Source organism: Furipterus horrens, unplaced genomic scaffold, assembly GCF_987537825.1.
Source record: "Furipterus horrens unplaced genomic scaffold, mFurHor1.1.pri manual_scaffold_4, whole genome shotgun sequence".
Lineage (NCBI taxonomy): Eukaryota > Metazoa > Chordata > Mammalia > Chiroptera > Furipteridae > Furipterus > Furipterus horrens.
This window is the reverse complement of record NW_028327174.1, coordinates 86089264-86110888: the sequence shown is the minus strand read 5'-3', so window position 1 is coordinate 86110888 and position 21625 is coordinate 86089264. Positions and strand designations below refer to the sequence as shown.

Genomic DNA, 21625 nt, shown 5'->3' with positions numbered 1-21625 from the left:
GCCCTGCCAATGAGTGAGCAAGTGCACCACCCCTGAGGCAGGTGCAGAAAGCAACTTTCACTTTGCAGCCATACGGTCGGTGAGGGCAGGCTGGGCTCACACCATTCTCTCACTGAGAATCTTAGGAGGGTTGGAAAGGGCTTGGGGTCCTTACCAGAGGTGGCACAGAAAAAGCCTGGCAGGCAGGGCGTGGGCTCTGGGCTGCCCTTGGGGCAGAAGGAACCAGCTGGACACTTCCCCCCTGTGGCTGTAGCTGGACATAGGCAGTTAGCGCTGGTGTAGTTGTCTAAGTCGAACGGGCGGGGGGTCCATGCAGCCAACACGCAGAACCAGCCTGGGGTGACCAGCAGGGAGGGCTGGCTAGACGATGGGGCAGGATGGCTGGCAGTGATCCCAGAGTCAAAGGCTAAGCTTACCCAGGCTTCAAGCCCAGTCCTCCCAAGAGACAGTCCAGGTCACCCCAAGCCCAAGGGCAGTGGTGGGTGGTAAACACACCTGCATCTTAGGGAAACGCACCTGCATCACAGGGTCCAGAGGCCTGGGTCAGATTCTCTTGCCCGCAGTAGTGGCCTGGGGGGCAGGGCAGGCAGCCATCCAGGCTTTGGGTCAGTGGGTCTGGGTTGTAGTAGCCCCGAGGGCAGGGGAACTGGGTGGCATACTTGGTGCCTGAGAAGCAAAGTCCAAAGATGGGAACCCAGCCTGCTGGAATCCAGCTGGGCCCAGGGCCGGGGAGGGACACAGGCCAGCCAGCCTGTCTGGCACCCTCTGGCAGGGCCTGTCCTTCAAACTCCTGGCCTCTGCCACAAGAGCTACCACTTCACCAATTGCTTACACCAGACTTCCCAGCCTATGTGGCCCTGGTCCTAGGGTAAACAAAGCCACAGAAGAGGCAAAACTCATCTTCCCAGCGATCAACTCTACTGAAAGGCATTGGATCCCAAATTTGTGATGTACTGGTAACTAAAAGTCTACTTTTTAGCCAATGTAAATATGCTGTGGAATAGAAAGTGAAATTCTCATGAATTTTGAAGATAAAACAAAAGAGTTCTATAAAATTTGGTGCTCAGAGCAGGCTGCTTTGGGCATAGCCCATGTGAAGGTCCCTCCCTGAGCCTTTAGAACAGGTGGTGGGACATCTTGGTAGCACAGGACACCATGTGCTCCCCAGCTGCCACAGCAGTTTGTAGAGTAGCCGATACCAAGCCCCCAGCTGAGCCTGATGTGCCCGTGCCAGCCCCCACTGCCAGCCTCATCCCTGGGAGCTGCAGTCCAGGCACTCACCTCTGGGGCAGTAGAAGCCGGAGGGGCATGGGTGCCCACTGTACGTGGTGACAGTTTCAGGGCAGTAGTAGCCAGCGGGGCAGGGGAAGCAGGAGGTTTGGCCAGTCAGGTTGTTGTAGGAGCCGGCAGGGCAAGGCTGGGGGATGCTGGTGCCCCTAGGGCAGAAGTGGCCTTGGGGACAGGGCCCTCCCTTCTCCAAGTGGTCTGAGGAGAGGAAGGAAGCTAAGAAAAGGGTGCAGGTCCAGTCACAGCAGAGCATGCTGGAAACTGGAATGACTTATGTGGTGCCACCAGCACCAATTATGGACTTGGGTATAAGTCAGAGATTCCAAGGTTTTATAAAGAAATAATGCCAATAACTAGCATTTGTATAGTACCTTCCAGATCAAAAAGCATGTGCTTTACACATGTGTTATTTTATTTGAGCCTCAGAAATAATGACCCAGTGTTACTAGATGACATCCTACCCAGCATCTCTCTGTGCTCTGTCTGACTCAGAGCCTGGTTATCTGACATTCCCCCAATGCTTGTTCAAGGATATGCTCTTTGATTGTTTATTTTTTAATAAAACCAATTTAGACACATTGCTTTCACATGTGGTTGTACTGAACCAGGACAGCTGGTTCTGCTTTTGGTGGCTTGATCTGGCTGAGTAGCCCCTCTGTCCCCTCCTTCTCATCAGCCCTGGAACTTAGGAACTTAGCCTTCCATTTTGGAGCTGGACTGTTGTCTCAGATGTCTTCTGAACAAATGGAAGTAAGTGTTCAAGAAGAGGGGTTTTAAAGGACCTGACTGAAGCTGCAGCTGAGTGCTGTGTGTTCCTAGGGCAAGACCAGTGGTCACTAGAGGGAACCAGGACCCTGATACCCCTCCACACCTTGCTGGGAGTACAGAGGGTCTGCCCTCTCAGCCTGGCCTTACATGCTACCTCCCACGAGGTGGTGTCTCCAGTCCCCATGGAAGATGAGGCCCACATTCAGCTCGCCTCTGGATAGCTCCCAGGGCACAATTTGGGTACCCACTGGCTGGTCTCCAGAAACCCCTGGTCCTCCCTGCCCACCTTCCTGCAAATCTATGATGTTCCTGTATTTAGGCCAGTGGGGATGTGATTTAGGAGGTCGGGTGGGACTGAGGTGGGTTTGGAGCTGCAGGTATGAGAAGAGCCAACAACCACAGTACAGGAAGGCAGTGAGCCACAGTGAGAAATGCTGCATGAGGACAAGGCCAGCATGTCTAAGAACAACAGTTAGGCCACTGAACACTCTGACCAAGGATCATCTGCGGGCCCTCCTTGCTCACACACTTCCCCTCTGTTCTGAAAGTGCCCCATACCTGGTCACCTCTCATCATCAGAACGTCCATTTGCCTCTGGCATCTGGCCAGTTCTGGATCCACGCCTCTCCTGAGGCCCCTTACCTGTTGGGGTCGGGGAGGTGACTCCTGCCAGACAAAAGTAGCCAGGGGAGCAGGGTCCAGAGGGGGCAGTGAGGCCAGATGCAGCACAGAAATGGCCAGATGGGCAGTGCAGGCACTCAGAGGCCATGGAGAGAAACATTCTGGGGAGACAGACAGAAAGCTAGGAGTCAGTGGGACCAGGAAGCTCTTAGGGTGTTGTTGCAAGGAACATGCTTTCTGGGACTGCTTTTGCATTTCTGTTCTAGGTTCTCTGAGGTTCCTCCTGTCTACAAGGGGTCCAAGATGTGACAGACAAGCACATGGTAATAGTCCTTTTAATCTTAATCCTCAGTTCAAACTCAGGTTGTTCAGGTCACAGACACCTGGGCCTGGCAGCTGCAGTCATAACATCCAGCAGCTTCACAGCTGTCCCCTTGCTCTGGGGTGTCCTCTCTTGGGGGCTGGGAGGTGCCTAAAGGTCAAATGAGACATAGGTGGGCACAAGGGATTCTTGATGGCTTTGCTTCCTTGGGCTCCCTGTAGCCTACATGGCCTTCCCTTTTCTACTCAGCTCCCTCCTCCCTCTACTGCTCATCAGGGGCTTGTGACCTCACAGGCTGCATGGAAGTTGTGCTCTCTAGGGCCCATGTTTCTTTGTGACACAGGAATGTTTTTGGTAAGATGGTCAGTGTGGGAAGGAGGACCAGGAGGAAGACAGCTTTGGCTCACCCCGTCTGCCTAGGGGCAGTTGCACTCACCGATCTGAGATGGTGCCCACAGGGCAAGGGAGGGGCATCCCTGTGCCCACTGGACAGAAGTGGCCTGGAGGGCAGGGACCTCCTGCTGTAGCACAGATCCTTCCATTGGGGTGGGCAACCTCAGCTCCTGCCCAAAGTCAGGAGTCGGTGAAATCACAGAGATGCCCCTCCCTGGCCCAAAGCTAGCAGCCCCTAGCTTGCTCACCCTCTGTAGTAGGACATCTCCTGGAATGAGAACTTGAAAGATGGAGTAACAATACACTCAACTTCCCAGGCAACTCTCAAATCCAGGGTCTCACTCAACCCTGACCTCCACTGGGAGAGTGGGTAGGGTCCCAAGGGTGGGGTGGAGGTCCTGAAATGGGTCTCCTTCTGAATTAATTAGGTTATCTGGGAAGAACCCTGTTTAGGACCCCATGGACAGGAGAAGATGAGGGGGTACCAGCAGTTGGCCTATCCTGGAGAATGGTGGGCACAAGACAGGATAGGAGAGTCAGGGGCTCAAGGCCCTTCTCAGGAAGGCCTCTAATGTTTGTCTTGAAAACTTGTTCCCATCTTGGTCAAGTTTGTTTTCTATTTGCTCACATCTTCCTGGAATAAGGTGGGACACTGAGAATAAACAACTCTGAGGAGAAAAGACCTTGTGTTGCTATGGGAGGAGAAAGAATGAGTGGTGTGTGATTATTTTTACGACTTTCCCCAAAGCTGGAGGATTTTTTTGTGGAAGCATGCACATGTGACCATCTGCACCCATGCGTGAGGGTAGGAAACCTGTAAGCACTATGTGAGTGCATGTCATACTTTCTCCCCAGACAGGGCACCAGGGTGGAAGAAGGAGGCAGAGCAACATATTTGTAAACATCTTTAAACATCTGTGATCCTATAACTTGCATGGAAGTCATCTCCACAACTCTAGGGACACTGATAGGACAAAGGGGAGGATGAAAAGTCACTTCTTGTTATGAGGCCTCTTGGGATGAGGAAGGGCTGGGGTTGGGGGAAAGTTCTTTCAACCTCTTGGCCAAACACCTCTTCCCTGCTGTGCCCTGGATCTGCCTGGGGGGCACAGGTGCTAATTGGCAGCCCCTCAGCACAGACCTGGATCTCTATACATGGCTCGGTGCCAGCCCTGGCTACAGAGGTCCCAAGGCCATGGCCTTGGGAGATACAGGACCTTGGTGAGCCTTGGTAGGGTCACTAAGGCAGCCGAGCCCTGTCCTGTCTTTGGAAGAGTGACTTCCTGCAGTAAGAAGGACACAGAAGTTTTGTTTCTCCAGCCCAGAGCTTCTAGAGTTCATGGTATCATAGCCCCCTTTGCTTAACTCTGCATTTAATAGGTCACTGTCCAGAAGGTCCCTTGATGCAGACATGGTAATACCAGCATAGACAGGGGGCTAGGGGTGGGCTTAGAATGCCCCCACCATCTGTGGAGGGAGCCACACTCACCCTGTCCTGCAGAAAGCCCAGGGTCACTGAACACGTGTCCTTAATCACCCAGGTCCACACTAAGCCTCTTGGCTACTCCACAGAATCTGGTATGGCCACTTCTCAGCCTCAATTAGGGTAAGTGTTGGTTCATTGCCTTTCCATGCTGTGTCTTATTTAATCTTTTCTAAATGTCACCCATTCCTGTACTCTTAGTGTTCCTATTGGGCACCTTGGGAAAGAGTGATTTCCACCAGTAAGGAGGGCAGTAATGACCAGGGGGGAAGGTCCTCTCTTCGTGGCTCTCTTGGCCTAAAAAACAAAGTGACTTTGGCCATCATCCCTTGGCTTGCCCACCCCATGCTGTGTGACAATTTCCATGGCAATTTCATTCTGCTTTCTGTACCAGCCCAAGTACCTGAGCCGTTGCTGTGTTGCCCATCCGTCAGGGCTGTGGCCACCACTGAGCCTTCAGGGCAGGCATGGCCCTTGGTACTGACACCTCCCCACAGCCTACAGAAGGGTCTTGGGGTTTGTGCTCCTCCTGGGCAGTAAAATCCTGGAGGCAGAGAAAGTACTCAGGCTGCAGCCCAGCTCCCTGCCTCTGTCTATGAGCATCCCACCACACCAATAATGGCTTTCATGGGACAGATTCATGGGTGTCCCAGAGGAACTAATAATTTAGGTTTCTCCAAAGAACTTATATGCATGACCCATGGACATGGACTTAGCGGGGTGGGATTGCTGGAGGGGAGGTGGGTACTGGGCAGAGGGAAGCAAAGGGAAAAAAATTGGAACTACTGTAACAACATAACCAGTAAAATATACTTTAAAAATAATAATAATTTAGGCTTCTTTCAACCTCATCCAAACTTTGCTCCCCACCAACCCCATGGATATCCAGGACCTTCCCATTCTGGAGGCCATTAAGGGTGGTCGGGGAGTTGCCCAACCACAGTCAAGGCAGTGCTCTGTCTTGAAGAGATGGGTCTTTCAGTGCTGAGCAGGCAGTCTCTTCCTCAGCCTCTGGGATGCTATGACCCTCCCTTAACCCTTCCTTGTCCCCTGCCCTGTTCTCCTCCTTTCCCTTTCACCCAGGGACTGGGATAATCCAAATAGCTGGTGTGTTCCCCTTTACCACGTTTAGAATGCCCACCAGTGGCCTCCAGCTTGCCTCTCTCCTATTTCAGTCAAGCCCAGTCACACTAAACTGGACACACCTCCTTTGGTTCTCTCTAGTGCCTCTGCCTTAAAGCTGAGGAGGCCAGAGCCAGAGCTCAGGTGGCAGATGTGGGAGACTTGGGAGCCCTCACCTGGTGCACATGGGCCACTGGGGATAGCTTGGCCCACTGTGGCACAGAAAAGCCCAGGTGGGCAGGGCAGGCACCAGCTCATGTCCGGTGCCCCTCTCTCTGCATTCCAGGTGCCAGCTGGGCAGGGCCTCTGCCTGGGGTCCTTGGTGCCAATTGGGCAAAAATGGCCAGTGGGGCAGAGGTCACCAAAGGGGAGTCCCTCCTGGAGAAAGAGGAGCCTGTGAAGGTTTAAAGGTCAAAAGCAAGGGGATCTCTTCACTAGTGTCCTCCCAATCCTCCCTGAAATCCTCTCTGAGGAAGTCTGCCTGGCTCAGCCTGGCCACTCCTGCTCACTTAAATGCATGGATCTACACCTACACCTTCCTTTGGGAACAGCTCTGGGAGTTTAACTTTTCAGAAAAATAAAAGAAATTTTAATGTTAAGTAGCCAAAACAATCCCAACTCTCTGCCTATTTGCCAGAAGAACTGATATACAGCTTTAATTGTGGTAAGATACATCTGCTGTCTGTCTATGTATCTATCTATCTATCTATCTATCTTTTACCCATCCATCCATATATCATCTATCTCTCCATCCATAAATATGTACATATCTACCTATAAATATGTACATATTTACATCTATCATAATCTATGTACTTATCATCTATCTTCTCTCTTGTCTTTCTATCATCTATCAATCATCTATGATATCAGCACAGTAGATGCGTATCTACTTGTCATTATTAATAGTTACCTTGTATCCCACTGGGTTGACATGACATATTTTCTGCTTAGATATTTTTCTATCACTGGGCCTTTGTGGTGTTTTGTATTTGTTTTGCTATTAAAATTTGCGGTGTTTTGAATATCTTTACATAAATGATATTCTTCCAAAGTTGGAAATATTGAGTCAAAGAGCTTGAATTGCCTGAGGCTTCTGCTACAGATGCATGACAGGAAGGGACTCTGACCCTTGCAGTGCCTTCTCAGGGCTTTGGCAGTTGTGTTAAGTTTTTATGACAATTAGATGCATAGTGTACAAAAATGACTTTGCTTCATGTATCCTTAATTGTCAGCCCAGCTGCACCTTTTCCTAGCTGATAAATTGCATTTGGTCCCTTTCTAGGTGGAAGCTGGAAAGTGACATTAGACACTTTGGCCCTTTTTTTACTTGTTCATGCTTTTATTGGCCATGTTTAATGTTAAGGTTCTACCAGCTCCATCTCTGCAGTACAGCTCAGACCATCTTTGCTGGAGTTCCCTGTCACCCCACTAGGCAGTGAGACCCACAGAGCTGGCTCTGGGCCTTGGCACTGCCGTGTTCCCCTGAACTGGCCCAGGCCTCTGTGCTCAGGCTAGCCTTGCCTCTTGGAGGCTCGATGGGGCCTACACTCACTGGGGAGGAGGTGTTGGAACCAGGCCCACAGTGATGTCCAGCACGGCACAACCCTTGTGGCTTGGTCAGGCCTTCTCTGCCACAGAAGGTCCCGGGGCGGCACAACTGGCAGTCCTCCACCCGGGCAGCCCCTGGGACCTCTCGGAAAGTGCCCTGGACAGAAAGAAGAACATCATTAAAGTCAAAGTCCTAGAGGCCAGAGTGGGGGCTCGCCAGGAGGGGAATAGAGCAGGGGCCCTCTACCCTCACCCTAAACAGACAGGCCGGGGAGAAGGAGACAGATGACTTGCTCAAGAGCTGAGACTCCAAGACACTTGCAAGTGTAAGTGGGTTTACTTGACAGGACAAAAGCATCTGACCACAGAACACCCATCTGATAAGAAATGTTGGAACTAGAACTCATTCATAGCAGATTTGGACAGCAAGTGGGGAGAGAGCATAGAGGCCACTAGGTCATCCAAAGAGGTGTGTATCTTGGGGAGAGGAAGCCATATCTGGGGGATGGGGGACTGTGGAGAGAGGCGCTTCTGGAAGTTGGGGAAAAAAAGGCTGCAACCCAGCCTTGCCCCTGCCTGGAGCTCCCTCTGAGCCTAGGTCCCACAGCTCCCTGACTCCTCCTTCCTTTCCCCTGCTTCCTTCCCATCTCTACAAGCCTGGGTTACTTTGTCTCTTGTGGGTTTCTGGCCTAGCACCACTAATGGAAACCAGCTGCAGGGATGTGAGTAGTCCAGTCCTCATCTGAGCAGGGTGGGAGGTGAAAGGCTGGGGTGTGGCCATGTACCCGTGAAGAGATCTCATCCATCCCAACTACCAGCACAGGGCTGATGCCCAGAGCTTTCCTATGCAAAAGCAGAAGATACCAAAAGGGCCAGGAGAGCTTCTCACCACAGGGCAGGGAATGGGCAACAGACCCTGGGCTGGGCAGTAGTGCCCAGGGGGACATGCGGTGGGGTCAGTCAGCTTTGTCTGATTGCAGAGATTTCTTCCTGGGCACTCCTGGCACCAGAGATGGCCGGGACCCTGGAAAGGAGGTTGGTTGTAAATTTAGTGTCTTTCTGTACCCCTAACATTTGGGTGAGCCTGGTACACAGCAGGTACTCAGGAAATGTGTTGAATTAAACTCAGAAAGCTGTTGGCCAGGCCCAGGCTCTGTGTGTGTACCTATCTTCCTCCTCAGAAAGGACCAGGCACATGAGGGACTCAGAAAGGGCCAAGGCCAGTACAACCAAGGTGTTTTCTGGGCCTCTGGCTTGGTCCAAAGATTGTCAAAGCCTGGAAGAAGGGGCCTCCCACCCCCTGACTTCAGGATCCTCCCACTTCTGGGCCCTCTAAGGAATGAAGTCTGCTCTGGGAACACTTACTGAGAAGCTGCCAGAGCCACATGGCTGCAGAATGGTGGTGCCCAGTTCAGGGCAGTGGTGACCAGCAGGACAAAGCACACAATCCACAGCCAGCCTCCCAACTGGACTCTGGTGGGAGGTTCCCCTGAAAAAGAAGCAGAGAGAGCTAAGGGTGTAGGTGCCCACAGACTTCTAGGAGAAAAGCTGTGACAGCCACATGGAGCCACCATTGCCCCCGGCCTCAATCATAGGGTTCAAGGGCAGCTAGGCAGCAGGCCCCTGGGGCAGGTTGAGGATGTGGCTGGTGTGGTCAAATGTGGACTACCTGGGGCAGTACATCAGGGGAGATTTCAAAAGCAGACATCCTCCAACCCACACTCCTGCCCCACAAGGAGAGGCCTCCCTTGTGCTGTCGCCACTCATTCTTCATTGCTCTTTTGTTTTCCTCCATCTCCTCAGCAATGGTAGTTCCCAGCCATGTTTCCCCTCTGTATTTAGCTCTAAGTGGAGTAACCCAGCTGCCTTTGATCTTCCTGTGCAAATCCTGACTTTCCTGGCTAAGGGGAGAATGCAGGGCTCTCAGAACTGGGGGCCTGAAGGTGCTACTGCACCCCGTGTCTACCTCTTACCATCAGCCTCTGTTAGCCTTTGGATAAGCACCTGATTAGCAAAGTCACTCTTCCCATGGAGTTCAGAAGTGAACTGTCCAGTAAAATCTGGTATTAGGGTATGGTATTGCCTTCTTGCCCTCTAGACTCCAGGCCAGGCATGGCACAGTGGCAGTACCATCTGGGCAGAGTGGCCTGTAAGGGGAAGCTTCCCAGTGGGTCCCACCAGGGTGCAGGCTTCATCTTAGGAGGAGCTTGAAGGCTGAGGGAGGATGAGCTGGGAGCCCAGCACTAGGGCTGGCCTATGAGGGTGTCTGGACCAATAACCATGTAGCTGGACTTCACCTAGGGCTCTGGGGAGGCACCATGGCCAGGCAGAGAAGGTCAGGGCACCAAAGGTTTTTCTCTCTGGTTTTTCAAAAAGCTGCTTCCTCTGCTTGGAGGGTTCTTTCTGCTCTCCATGCCTGACAGAAAATCCTGGTACCTTCTGGGCCCATTTCCCATATCTATTTAGAGAGTATGTTTTCTGACTGCAATGGAGTTAAAATAGAAATCAATAAGACAGTTAGAAAAGCCCCTAAATATTTGGAAATTAAACAACAGACTTCTAAACAAACCATTGGTCAAAAAAATCACAAAGGAACTTAGAAAACATTTCAATTTGAATGACACTGAAAACCCAAGATCATAAAATTAGTGGGCTATAACTAAAGAGTGCATAGATTCAAATTTACCGGCTTAAATGTCTATTAATATTAAGTGTCGATCAATATTAGTAAATGAGAAAGGTATAAAATCAATGATCTGTTTCCACCTTGAGAAGCTAAAAAAAGAAGATCAAATTAAAACCAAACTAAGTAAAAGAAAGAATATAATACTATCAGGAATCAATGAAATAAAAAAATAAATAAGGAAAATCAGAAGCATGAGATCCAAGATGATGGAGGAATAAATGGAAGCTGCACGAACCTCCCAGGACCAAACTGGAATTACAACTAAATCGTAGAGAAATCATCTTTAATAACCAGCTGAACACTAGCTGGGGAGAAGCGTTATTACCAAGTACAGACAGCAGAAACCATATAACCACAAGACTGGTAGAGAGTGCAGAGGAGGTGCTAGAAGGCTGGTCAGGCTCCCACAGGTGGCAACTGATGTCCCAGGGGGATATTTCAGTGGCTGGAGTTTCCCCCTGAGAAGTGCAGGGTCTAAACCCCAAGCTAGGCTTCCCAGTCTACAGCACCAGAGCCAGGAAAAAACCCAGATAACATCCAGCTGTGAAAAGCAGCAGGGTTTCTGTCCACTAGGGAAAGATGGATGGAGATGCAGAGAGTCTCTTAAAGGGCCAACACACAAAATTCTGTTTGCAGCCACTTACCCTGGACTCTGGCAGAGTAAGAGAGCTAGAGGTCCAGGAGGAAAGTCTAGGGCTGGTGGCTCTGGGGAGATAACTGAAGGAACAGCTGCCAGGATCTCTGTGCTGAGTCATTCCCATACTGCAGGAGCTATCTTGCTCAGGCAGAGCACTCTTCTCTGAATGGCATCAGCCTGAGGGGAAGCAATAGCCCTGTCCACAGGAATTACTCTGTCCCACCCTGTAGATCCTAAGCCAGGCTGCTGAGTACAGCTGGATATTATTTCTGGGAGCTCAGAGACTTTAGCTGGCCCTCCCCTAGATCCAGTACTGGTAAAAGCTGGCCTTGATGCACAGCCTGGTTCTTTCTGCACACAAACAGGCCCAGCAGAGGGAGCCACAGCTGTGAATTGCTCATAGCTCCAAACAGCTTTCCCAGGGCCAGTCACAGGCAGCATCTGACATAGGTCTGAACCAGAGTCTTTGAAGATCTACCTAATACATAGAAACAAGCAGAAAGAGGCAGCCAAAATGGGAAGACAAAGAAACAGGCTCCAAATGAAATAACAAGATAATTCTCTAGAAGAACTAGATGAAATGGAGGCAAGCAATCTATAGATAGAGAGTTTAGAGTAATGATTATAAGGATACTCAACAGCATGAAAAAACACATAGAAACAATAAAAAAGGATCAGTCAGAAATAAAGAATGCCATATCTGAAATAAATAATACACTGAAAGGAATAAATAGTAGGTGAGATGAAGCAGAAGATCGAATCAGTGATTTGGAAGACAAGGTAGGGAAAAAACACTCAAGCAGAGCAGAAAAAGAATTAAAAAGAATGAGGAGAGCTTAAGAAACCTTTGGGACAACATGAAATGTAATGACATCAGCATCATAGGAATACCAGAAAGAGAAGAGAGTGAGCAAGGGATCGAGAACCTATTTGAAGAAACAATGACTGGAAATTTCCCTAGTCTGGTGAAATAAAAAGACACACAAGTCCAAGAAGCACAGAGAGTCCCAAACAAGTTGGACCCAAAGAGGCCTACACCAAGGCACATCATAATTAAAATGGCAAGGCTTAAAGACAAGGAGAGAATTTGAAAAGCTGCAAGAGAAAAGCAGGTAGTTACCTACAAGGGAGCTCCAATTAGACTTTCATCTGATTTCTCAACAGAAACATTTCAGGCCGGAAAAGATTGGCATGAAATATTCAAGGTGATAAAAAGCAAGGACCTCCAACTAAGACTACTTTACCTAGCAAGGCTAGCATTTAAAATTGAAGGAGATATAAAGAGTTCCCCATACAAGAAAAAGTGAAAGGAGTTTGTTAATAACAAACTGGCACTCTAACAAATGTTAAAGCGCTTGCCTTAAGAAGAAGATAAAGAAAAACAGAGGAAAATAGTTTAAAAATAAAATGGCTATAAATATATCTATCAATAATCACCTTAAATGTAAATGGATTAAATCCTCCAACCAAAAACATAGGGTAGCTGAATAGACAAGAAACAAGACCCATATATATCTCCAAGAGACCCACCTTAAATCGAAAGACTAAAAGTGAAGGGATGGAAAAAGATATTTCATGCAAATGGAAAGAAAAAAAGCTGGGGTAATAATACTTATATCTGACAAAATAGACTTTAAAACCAAGGCTATAATAAGAGACAGAGAAGGACACTACATAATGATAAAATGAACAATCCAACAAGAGGACATAACCTAGTAAACATTTATGCACCCAACACAGAAGCATCTAAATATGTAAAGCAAATCTGGATGGACATTAAAAAATAAAAGAAGTAAAACTGTCTGTATTTGCAGATGACATGACACTGTACATAGAGAACCCCAAAGATTCCACTGAGATACAACTAGAATTGACAAATGAATTCAGAAAAGTAGCAGGATAAATCAGTTGCAGAAATCAGTTGCATTTTATATGCCGATAATGAACTATCAAAAAGGGAAATTAAGAAAACAACCCCATTCACAGTTGCTTCAAAAACAATAAAATACCTAAGAATATACTTAATCAAAAATTATATTAAAAAACCTATACTTGGAAAATTATAAGACATTGAAGAAATAAATAAAAGAAGATACAATAAGTGGAAGCATATAATGTGTTCGAAGATAGGAAAAATTAACATCATTAAAATGTCTATACTACCCAAAGTGGTTAATAGATTCAATGCAATTCCTATTAGATACCAATGACATATTTCACAGAACTAGAACAAATTATTCCAAAAATTTATGTGGAACCACAAAAGACCCTGGATCAACAGCAATCTTGAGAAAAAAGAACAAGTTGGGGGAATCACACTACCTAATATTAAACTATACTATAAGGCTATAGTAATCAAAATAGCATGGTACTGGCATAAAAACAGACTCATAGATCAATGGAACAGAATAAAGAGCCCAGAAATAAATCCATGCATTTATGGTCAATACAATGGGCTAAAGGTAGTTTTATCCAATAAATGGTGTTGGGAAAATTGGACAGATATGTGCAGATAAATGAAACTAGAGCACTTTCTTACATCACATACAAGAATAAATTCAAAATGGGTTAAAGACTTAAATATTAAACCCAAAACCATAAAAATTCTAGAAGAAAACATAGGCAGCAAAATCTTGGACATTGCTCGTAGCAATATTTTATCTGATATATCTCCCCAGGCAAAGGAAATAAAAGAAAAAATAAACAAATGGGACTACATCAAACTAAAACATTTTTACACAGCAAAGGAGACCATCATAAAAATAAAAAGACAACCCATGGAATGGGAAACCACATTCATCAATACATGTAATGAAAGGTTAATATCTAAAATTTATAAGTAACTTACAAAACTCAACACATACAAAAACAAGCAATCTAAGTTAAAAAATGGGCAAAGGACCTGAATAGATACTTTTCCAGAGAGAACATAATAAACATGAGAAGATGCTCAATGTCACTAATCATCAGATAAATGCAAATTAAAACCACAATGAGATATCTCCTCACACTTGTCAGAGTGGTTATCATCAATAAATCAATACAACAAGTGCTGGTGAAGATGTGGAGAAAAGGTGATGTTGGTGGGAATGCAGACTGGTGCAACCACTGTGGAAAGCAGTATGGAGATACCTCAAAAAATTAAAAATGGATCTGCATTTTGACCCACTTCTGGGAATATAACTGAAGAAACCAAAACACTAATTCAAAAGAACATAAGTACCCCTTTGTTCATTCCAGCGCTGTTTGCAATTGCCAAGATATGGAAGCAGCCCAAGTGTCCTTGACTAGATAAAACAACTATGAGACATTTACACAGTGAAAGACTACTTGGCCATAAAAAAGAAGAAAGTTTTACCCTTTGAGACAGCATTATGCTAAGTGAAATAAGCCAGTCAGAGAAAGACAAATACCATGTGATTTCACTTCTCTGTGGTATCTAATGACCAAACTGAACTAACAAGCAAAATAGAGACAGATTTATAGATAGAGAGCAGGATAACAGCTATTGGGGGGCTGTAATGGGGTGGAGGGATCAAGCAAAAAGGAAAAAGGATCATGGACATGGACAACAGTGTGATGATTGCAGGGAGGAGGGGGATATAAGGAATTAAATGGTAATTGAAAAAATACAATAAAAAAAATTTTAATCAATAAATCCAAAAGTTAACTCTAACTACCCTGATCAAGAAAAGAAAAAAGAACACAAAGTACCAATATCAGGAATGAAAAGAGATGTCACCACAGATGAAACACTAAAAGGATGGCAAGGGAGTAATATGAACAACTCTATGACAATAAATTTTACAACTTAAATGAAATGGACAAATTCCTTGGAAGATAATAATTACCAAACTGTCACAAGAAGAAACAAAAAAGGTGAATAGCCTAAACGTATTATGGAAATTGAATTTGTAATGAAAGACTTCCCACCAAGAACATTCTAGGCCCTAAGGCTTTACTGAGTTCTATACAACACTTAAGAAGTAACTGATATGAATCTACATTAACTTTCACAAAATAAGGAGCAGGGAGTACTTTGCAACTAATTTCATTAGACCAGTATCACTTTGATATAAAAACCAGACAAAGAAACCAGAAAATGTGACTAATACTGCTCATGAACATGGATGCAAAAGTCTTAAAATATACTAGCAAATCAAATCTAATGATATGCAGGAAGGATAAAATATCACAATGATATACAGTTTACCTCAGGAATGCAAGGTTGGTTTAGCATTGAAAAAATAATGATACTCATCATCATATCAGAACAAAGGAGAAAAACCAAATGTTCATCTCAACAATGCAGAAAAACACAGGACAAAATTAAATACCCATCCATGATAACAACTTTCAGAAAACTAGAAATAAGAGTGAACTTCTTCAACCTGATTAAAGGCACCTATAAAAAACTAGAGCTAACATCATATGTAAAGACTAAATGCCTTCTGCTAAGATTTAGAACAAAGCAAGAATGTCCAATTCTATTCAAAATAGTATATGCATTAATAAACAATGTAATAAGGCTAGAAAAAGTAATAAAGTCATATGGGTTGCAAAGATAAGAGTTCTAAAGTCTTTATTTACAGATAAGATAATTGTGTAAAGAGAAAATCCTAAGAAATCTATACATGTGCAAAAAGCCACTATAACAAATAAATGAAGCAGGTAAGATGGAAGGATACAAGGTCAATAGAAGAAGTCAATACTGGTGAGGGTCTTGAAGAAATCTCTGCACACTCATGTCCAGAGCAGTGTTATTCACAATAGCCAAGAGGTGAAAGCAACCCAAATGTCCATTGTTGGGTGAATGTGTAAACAAATTGCGGCTTATACTTATACAGGAATATTATTCAGTCTTAAAAAGAAAGGAAATTCTGACATATGTTATAGCACAGGTGGACCTTGAGGACATCATACTAAGTGAAATATGCTAGCCACAAAAGGATAACTACTGTATGATTCCACTTTTGTGATGTACTTAGGGTAATCAAATTCACAGAGACAAAAAGTAGAATAGTGGTTTCCAGGGAATAAGAGCACAGGAAATGGCGAGGTATTTTTTTAGTGCACATAAAGCTTCAGCTTTACAAGATGAAAAGAGCTATGCAGATGAATGGTGGTGATGGTTGAACAACATTATGAATGTATTTAATACCACTGAACTGTACATTTAAAAATGATTCAAATGCTAAATTTTATGTTATGTATATTTTACCACAATAAAAACAAATTGGAAAAAATCAGTACTAGATACAGCCCTGGCTGTGTGGCTCAGCTGGGTGGAGTGTCACCCCATAGCCGAAAGGTTGAGGATTCAATCCCCAGTCTGGGCATGTATGGGAGGCAACCAGTCCATGCTTCTCTCTCGCATCAACCTTTCTCCCTCTCCCTTCCTCTCTCCCTTCCTCTCTTTTTTAAAAAGCCATGAAAATCTGTCTTCAGGTAAGGATAAAAGTTAATACTAGACTCAAACAATTAGAAATTAAAATAAAATATATAATTTCACTCATAGTATATCTGAAAATACAAGCTACTTGGGATAAATTTAACAAAATATGTGCAGGCCCTATACATTCAGTTTTACAGTTCTTAGTAAAAACCACAAGGAGAAGAACGGGTACTGGAACCATCTTCTGTCACTTACACTCCTCACAACTCTGCATATTCCCCTCCTTCTGCATTGTCCCAATCATTTTATTTTCCCTACTATCCTGTGGGTGTGTGTTTGAGGCTAGGACTAGGCAGACTGCTTCCCAGAGCCACCTGGGTTTCTGGGTGTGTGTAGGCCAATCCAAGCACCAGGGACCCCAGCACCTGCCTCAACCACCCTGTGCCTGTCCTTCCCAATGTCATTAGGGTCCCAACCCACTCTCACCTACCTGTGGGACAGGGCTGGCAGCCAAAGCTTCTGTCTGTGAAGTAGTCCAGATGGCAGAAGACACAGCCCACGTGCTGCAAGCTTGGCTCCTGTCCGAGCAGGTACTGCTGAGGGAGAACAGGAAAAGACCAAGTGAGACAGCAGGTAGACTGTGACTAGCATCTGTACCTGGACACTGCTGAGAACTGGGATCTCAGCTCAGGTGCTTGTGCTTACTTAGCAAACTGTGTTTGTAGATGCCCTAACCTTTGCCTCTTCAATTTCTTCTGTAAAAGAAAATCTCTGGTAGCACTGCCTCCATGTGTCATCTTGAAAAGGAAATCATCTTTGTGATCCAGAGAGCTTTGTGACTCTCCCCTTCTCTTCACTAACTCTTGGTGGCACCGTGAGCTATAGCTGTGGCTAGAGTACAACTCTGAAGGATAGCAGGCTCCCAGGAAACAGAGTCCTGCCTGATCCAGTCCTCTGTGTCCGGCACAGCACACAGTAGGTTCTTGATGACACATGGTGGTGCTGTGGCTGTTTGTGCCACAGCTCCATTGCTTCCATCTTAACTGCACATCACACAGTAACAGTGGTTCAGAACCTCCCAACATTTCATGTGCACCATCTCATATGGTCCCCACAGCAGCCTAGCCGTGAGTAACACTTGTTTCCAGGCTTAACCTGCTAAGCAAGTCCCTGGGTGCTGGGTCAGCAATGAGTAGGGGATCTTTTTTTCACCTATGTCAGCACGAATGAGGCTTGTTCCTGACCCTGAGAGATTTAGCTGCTTCTGGTGATTTCCTGATAACCTTCATAACACCCCCACCCAGGAATGGTTGAGGAAAGGAATGGTCTTCCCCTGGGCGTCACCTGGCAGTCTTTGCTTCCTGTGAGTCCTTGGATCACATTGCAGGGTCCAGTGGGGCCTAGCTGAAAAGATATCCTGATACTCAGGTGGCTTCAAATGCCAAAGGAAGTTGAGCAACTGAGGGCAGGCCCTACATGCCAGCCAGGGGACAGTTGGACCTCAATGGCAGCAGAGATAGCTCAGAGGCCCTTCACACTTGGCCTGGGGAGCCCTCAGACTACCCCCAACATTGCCCTTCCACTCCTCTCTCTTCTCTCTTCCCAGAATACAGGGTGCTTGCAGGGCATTGAAGGCAGTTCCCAGCCACATAGTGCTGGCCTGGCAAGCAGGAATATGGCACAGAAGGTAGCAGTGAGCCACACTGCAAGGAGAGAGGATGGTTGTCCCTGAAGAGCACAAAAAAGAAGAGAGCAGAGTGGGCATGAGGGTGTGCCCCTGTGGTCTCTACAGAGCCTTCCTGAGCTGGGCCTTCTTGTGCAATGATGTCACTTCAGCAAAAGCCTACAGTTACTGACAAACTCATGACAAATTGTCATTACAAATGGGTCTTCACTGAAAACTGTGGGCACAGCAGCTGGTGCTGAGGGTGATGGCTCTTCTGGACACAGCATGAAGCACAGGAAGAGAAAAAGCACAAAGATTCTGTATTAGGGGCTGCAGGTTGCTGACAGCCCCCTCACAACCCCACTGGGCCCAGAAACCTGATGCTGTGAAGAAACCTCACCTCCTAGAATTTCCAGGCACTCAGAGCACCCTGCCATCAGCATCATAGAACAGCAGGGCTGACATTTCATCTGGTCAGCCGTCTCATTTTACATGTGGGGAAAGAAGCTGGGACTCAAGGAGGTCACGGGATTGGCCACACGGAGGCCCTTAGGGAGACTGGTGTGGGTTGGGGCATGGGTGGCAGGCTCTGGTCTGTGCCCCACTTGCAGTTCCAGAGGTTCCTCCCTGTGCTCCCATCCCCACTCTCCCCGCTAAGAAAACTGCTGGGCTAAAGACCCAAGGAAGGTCTGTGGGAGCTTTACCGCAAAGCTGCTTAGCAAATACTGATGGGGTCCCCAAAAGGCTCCAGTGGGGAAGTCACTGGTCTTGGGGACAGACAAACCTGGTTCAGATCCCAGCTCTTCCACCAACTACCAGTTAACAATATCTCTCCACTTCAGTTTTATCCTGTTTTATTGGGACACAAGACCTACCTCACAGAATTTTGGACAATAAGTTAAAAAGATTTGATATATGTGATCTATATATTAAATAAATAATCATATATGTATATATGTCTTTCTAAATGCTATATATAAGATTTACATTTTAAATAAATATGTAAAAGATGTAAGAATATATATACCTTTCACCTGATACAGCCAACTATAAGTGCTGGTTTCACATGAAGCCCAGAAAGGCAGACAATTCACCCAGAAAATTAACAGCCACTAGGGCCTACAGAACCACTCAGGGCTGGATGTGAAACCAGGGCCAGAGAGAAGATGCAGAGTAAAAAAATGAGGGGACCAGAGAGGGACTGTGAGTCCTGCAAACCTGGTTAAGGGAAGGCTGTGTACAGAAGGTGGCCTCACGTGGGTGGTGGAGAGAGTGGGGGCCTAAAGACAACAGAAAGCACAAGAACCCTACAAGAGGGTAGGGTATCAGCCCCCTCCTACCCTTCCTTCAGGGCACTGCCCCAGCAGTGATGAAGGCCATGGACTGGGTTCATACCATGACCTGACACTGATGATATACTCTTGGCCAAATGATTGACCCTGAGTCCCAATGTCCTTATCTGAAAAGCAAGTGCTACTTGTATGTGTACAGGGTTGATGAGAAGTCTAATAGGTAGAGGCCATGGGTCCCAGCACAGAGCATGCACCCCAATGCCATGGCCGCTATTTCACTGATCTTTTTGACTCACCTGCAATGAGGGCAGCCAGCAGAGGGGCGAGGGTCACCCAGCGCCCAGGCTGCAGCATGCTGGAGCAGTGGACAGGAATGGCTGGGCCAGAGAATGTGCTGAATCCTTGACCTGTCCAGGCTGGAGCATGTAATCCATGCTGTAACCAGACCCTCTGCAGCTGCCTTGGACCACCCCCATCATGATCCCCTGGGAAACATGGCCTCCCTGAAAGCATCAGATGAAGACAGGCAGGACATTCTCTTTGTCCAGCTCTCCCGCCCCTCTCCTTCCAGGTGGCAGTGAGAAGAGCCACTTTTTCAGGGTCTGGTGTCCTCATGAGACTTAACCAGCTGTATGATCCTGGAATGTAGTCTTCTTCCATCTCAATTTCCCTGTCTGTAAAACAGAGGTGACAAGAGTATCTATCCTCCAGGATTGCAATAGGAATGAGGAGACTCAAGGCATCCTCAGAGCAGTGCCTGTGTACATGCTCAGCATCATCACTAATTCCTTCCAATTTGCTGAGAATTTGTTGAGCATTCATTGTTTCCCAGCAGTATACAAGGGGAAGAGAAGGGTAAGTCCTGACTCATGTTCCCAGGGCTTCACTTAAAGGCTATGGGATACCCTGACTGGTGTGGCTGAGTTGGTTGGGTGCTGTCCTGCAATCCAAAAGGTAACAGTTCAATTCCTGGTCAGGGTACATGCCTGGGTTGTGGTGGGTTTGGGAGGCATATGAGAGGCAATCAATCAATGTTTCTCTCTCACATCAATCAATGTTTCTCTCCCTCTCTTTATGCCCTCCTTCCCCTCTCTCTAAAAATAAATTAAAAATCTTTTAAAAAGATAGATAAATAAAGGCTATGGGACTAGCCCACAGGAAGCTATCACAAACACAATTATCATAAACTAATTAGTATCATTTGGCCCCACAGTGAGCCAGGTTTCGTTCACTTTTTTCAGGAACCCTGCCAGTCAGTGGAATCTTTATGGCTGTAGTGGGAATAGTGATTTGCTGGATGGAGGCAGCCCGCTCCAGAAAATGTGCTGCACAGTGAATTCCTTCCAAGGGGTGAAGTATGGAAAGGCATGGGTTGGGGTGGGGGTGGGATAGAGTAACTTTACAATGGAAAACTGGACAACAAAAACTTTAGCAGGTGGTCAAGTTCAATATAAGCAATGATAAATTACGTTGGTAGTATGTACCCTTACAGTGATGTGAGCAAAATGACTTTGTCTCTGTGTGCTTCCTCTCAAAAACCCATAACCCCAGTCTACTCATGAGAAAAGTATCTGATAAATTCTAACAAAATGGCAGTACCTGATCAGTTTTCCTCAAAAATGTCAAGGTCATCAAAGACAAGTAGAGTTTGAGAAACAGCAAGGAAGAGCCTGAGGAGAAATGATAACTACATGTAATTTGGGATCCTGGAACAGAAAGGACATTAGGTAAAAACTAAGGAAATCTGAATAACTAGGGACTGTAGCCCATATTCACGTATTAATATTTGTTCATTAATTGTAACAATGTATCATAATGTAAGAGGTTAGTAAAAGGGAAAACTCAGTAGTATGTGGGGGGGAGAGGGATTATGTAGGAACTCTTGGTACTATCTACTCAATTTTTCTGTGAATCTAAAACTGTCCTTAAAAGTCTAAAAACAGATACAAACAGCAATGGATTATAAGTTCTTGAACAGAAAAGAATGCATGGATTTATACTGATAGTAAAGAAACAAATAAGGAAGAATCTTTTTTATAGCAGCATCAAGACTAATAAATGAATGAGTTAGAAAAAAATCAACATTTTGTAACCACACTGGTAAATATCAGTTGCAGCAAAAATCATCAATGGAGACTGAACCATAAGATAGAGTTTGATCAGGAGCACGATACTTGCTTGGTTTCAAAGTAACCCCTCACAGATTGCCTATTAGTTACAAGGAGAAAAATATACAATGAAGAAAGTGGATAACAGCTTGATCAGGTGATAGATTAATATCACCTTATAGTGAACAGATATCCTGTGCCCCTGGACGTAATATCCTGAGAAGGACACACTTCATTTATATGGTTGTTTCAAGGGAGGATGCATACCTTGAATCTAATCAGGAGGAAACATGT

General features: G+C 46.0%; 1 protein-coding gene across 1 annotated transcript in view; it reads right to left on the bottom strand.

Annotated features, from left to right (window-relative positions):
* LOC150012342 (uncharacterized) overlaps positions 1–20888 on the bottom strand; it is a 53972-nt gene extending 33084 nt beyond the window's left edge. The window contains exons 1-13 of the mRNA XM_090275162.1: positions 20823–20888; positions 19520–19639; positions 16756–16861; positions 8913–9036; positions 8437–8571; positions 7552–7704; positions 6173–6374; positions 5278–5418; positions 3435–3561; positions 2698–2837; positions 1282–1485; positions 517–666; positions 155–334 (exon numbers count right to left, since the gene is read on the bottom strand). Coding sequence (XP_090131288.1) covers positions 155–334; positions 517–666; positions 1282–1485; positions 2698–2837; positions 3435–3561; positions 5278–5418; positions 6173–6374; positions 7552–7704; positions 8437–8571; positions 8913–9036; positions 16756–16861; positions 19520–19577 — 1720 coding nt within the window. The 5' untranslated portion in view covers positions 19578–19639; positions 20823–20888. The remainder of the gene's footprint in view (positions 1–154; positions 335–516; positions 667–1281; positions 1486–2697; positions 2838–3434; positions 3562–5277; positions 5419–6172; positions 6375–7551; positions 7705–8436; positions 8572–8912; positions 9037–16755; positions 16862–19519; positions 19640–20822) is intronic.
* Between the last annotated feature and the right edge of the window lie 737 nt (positions 20889–21625).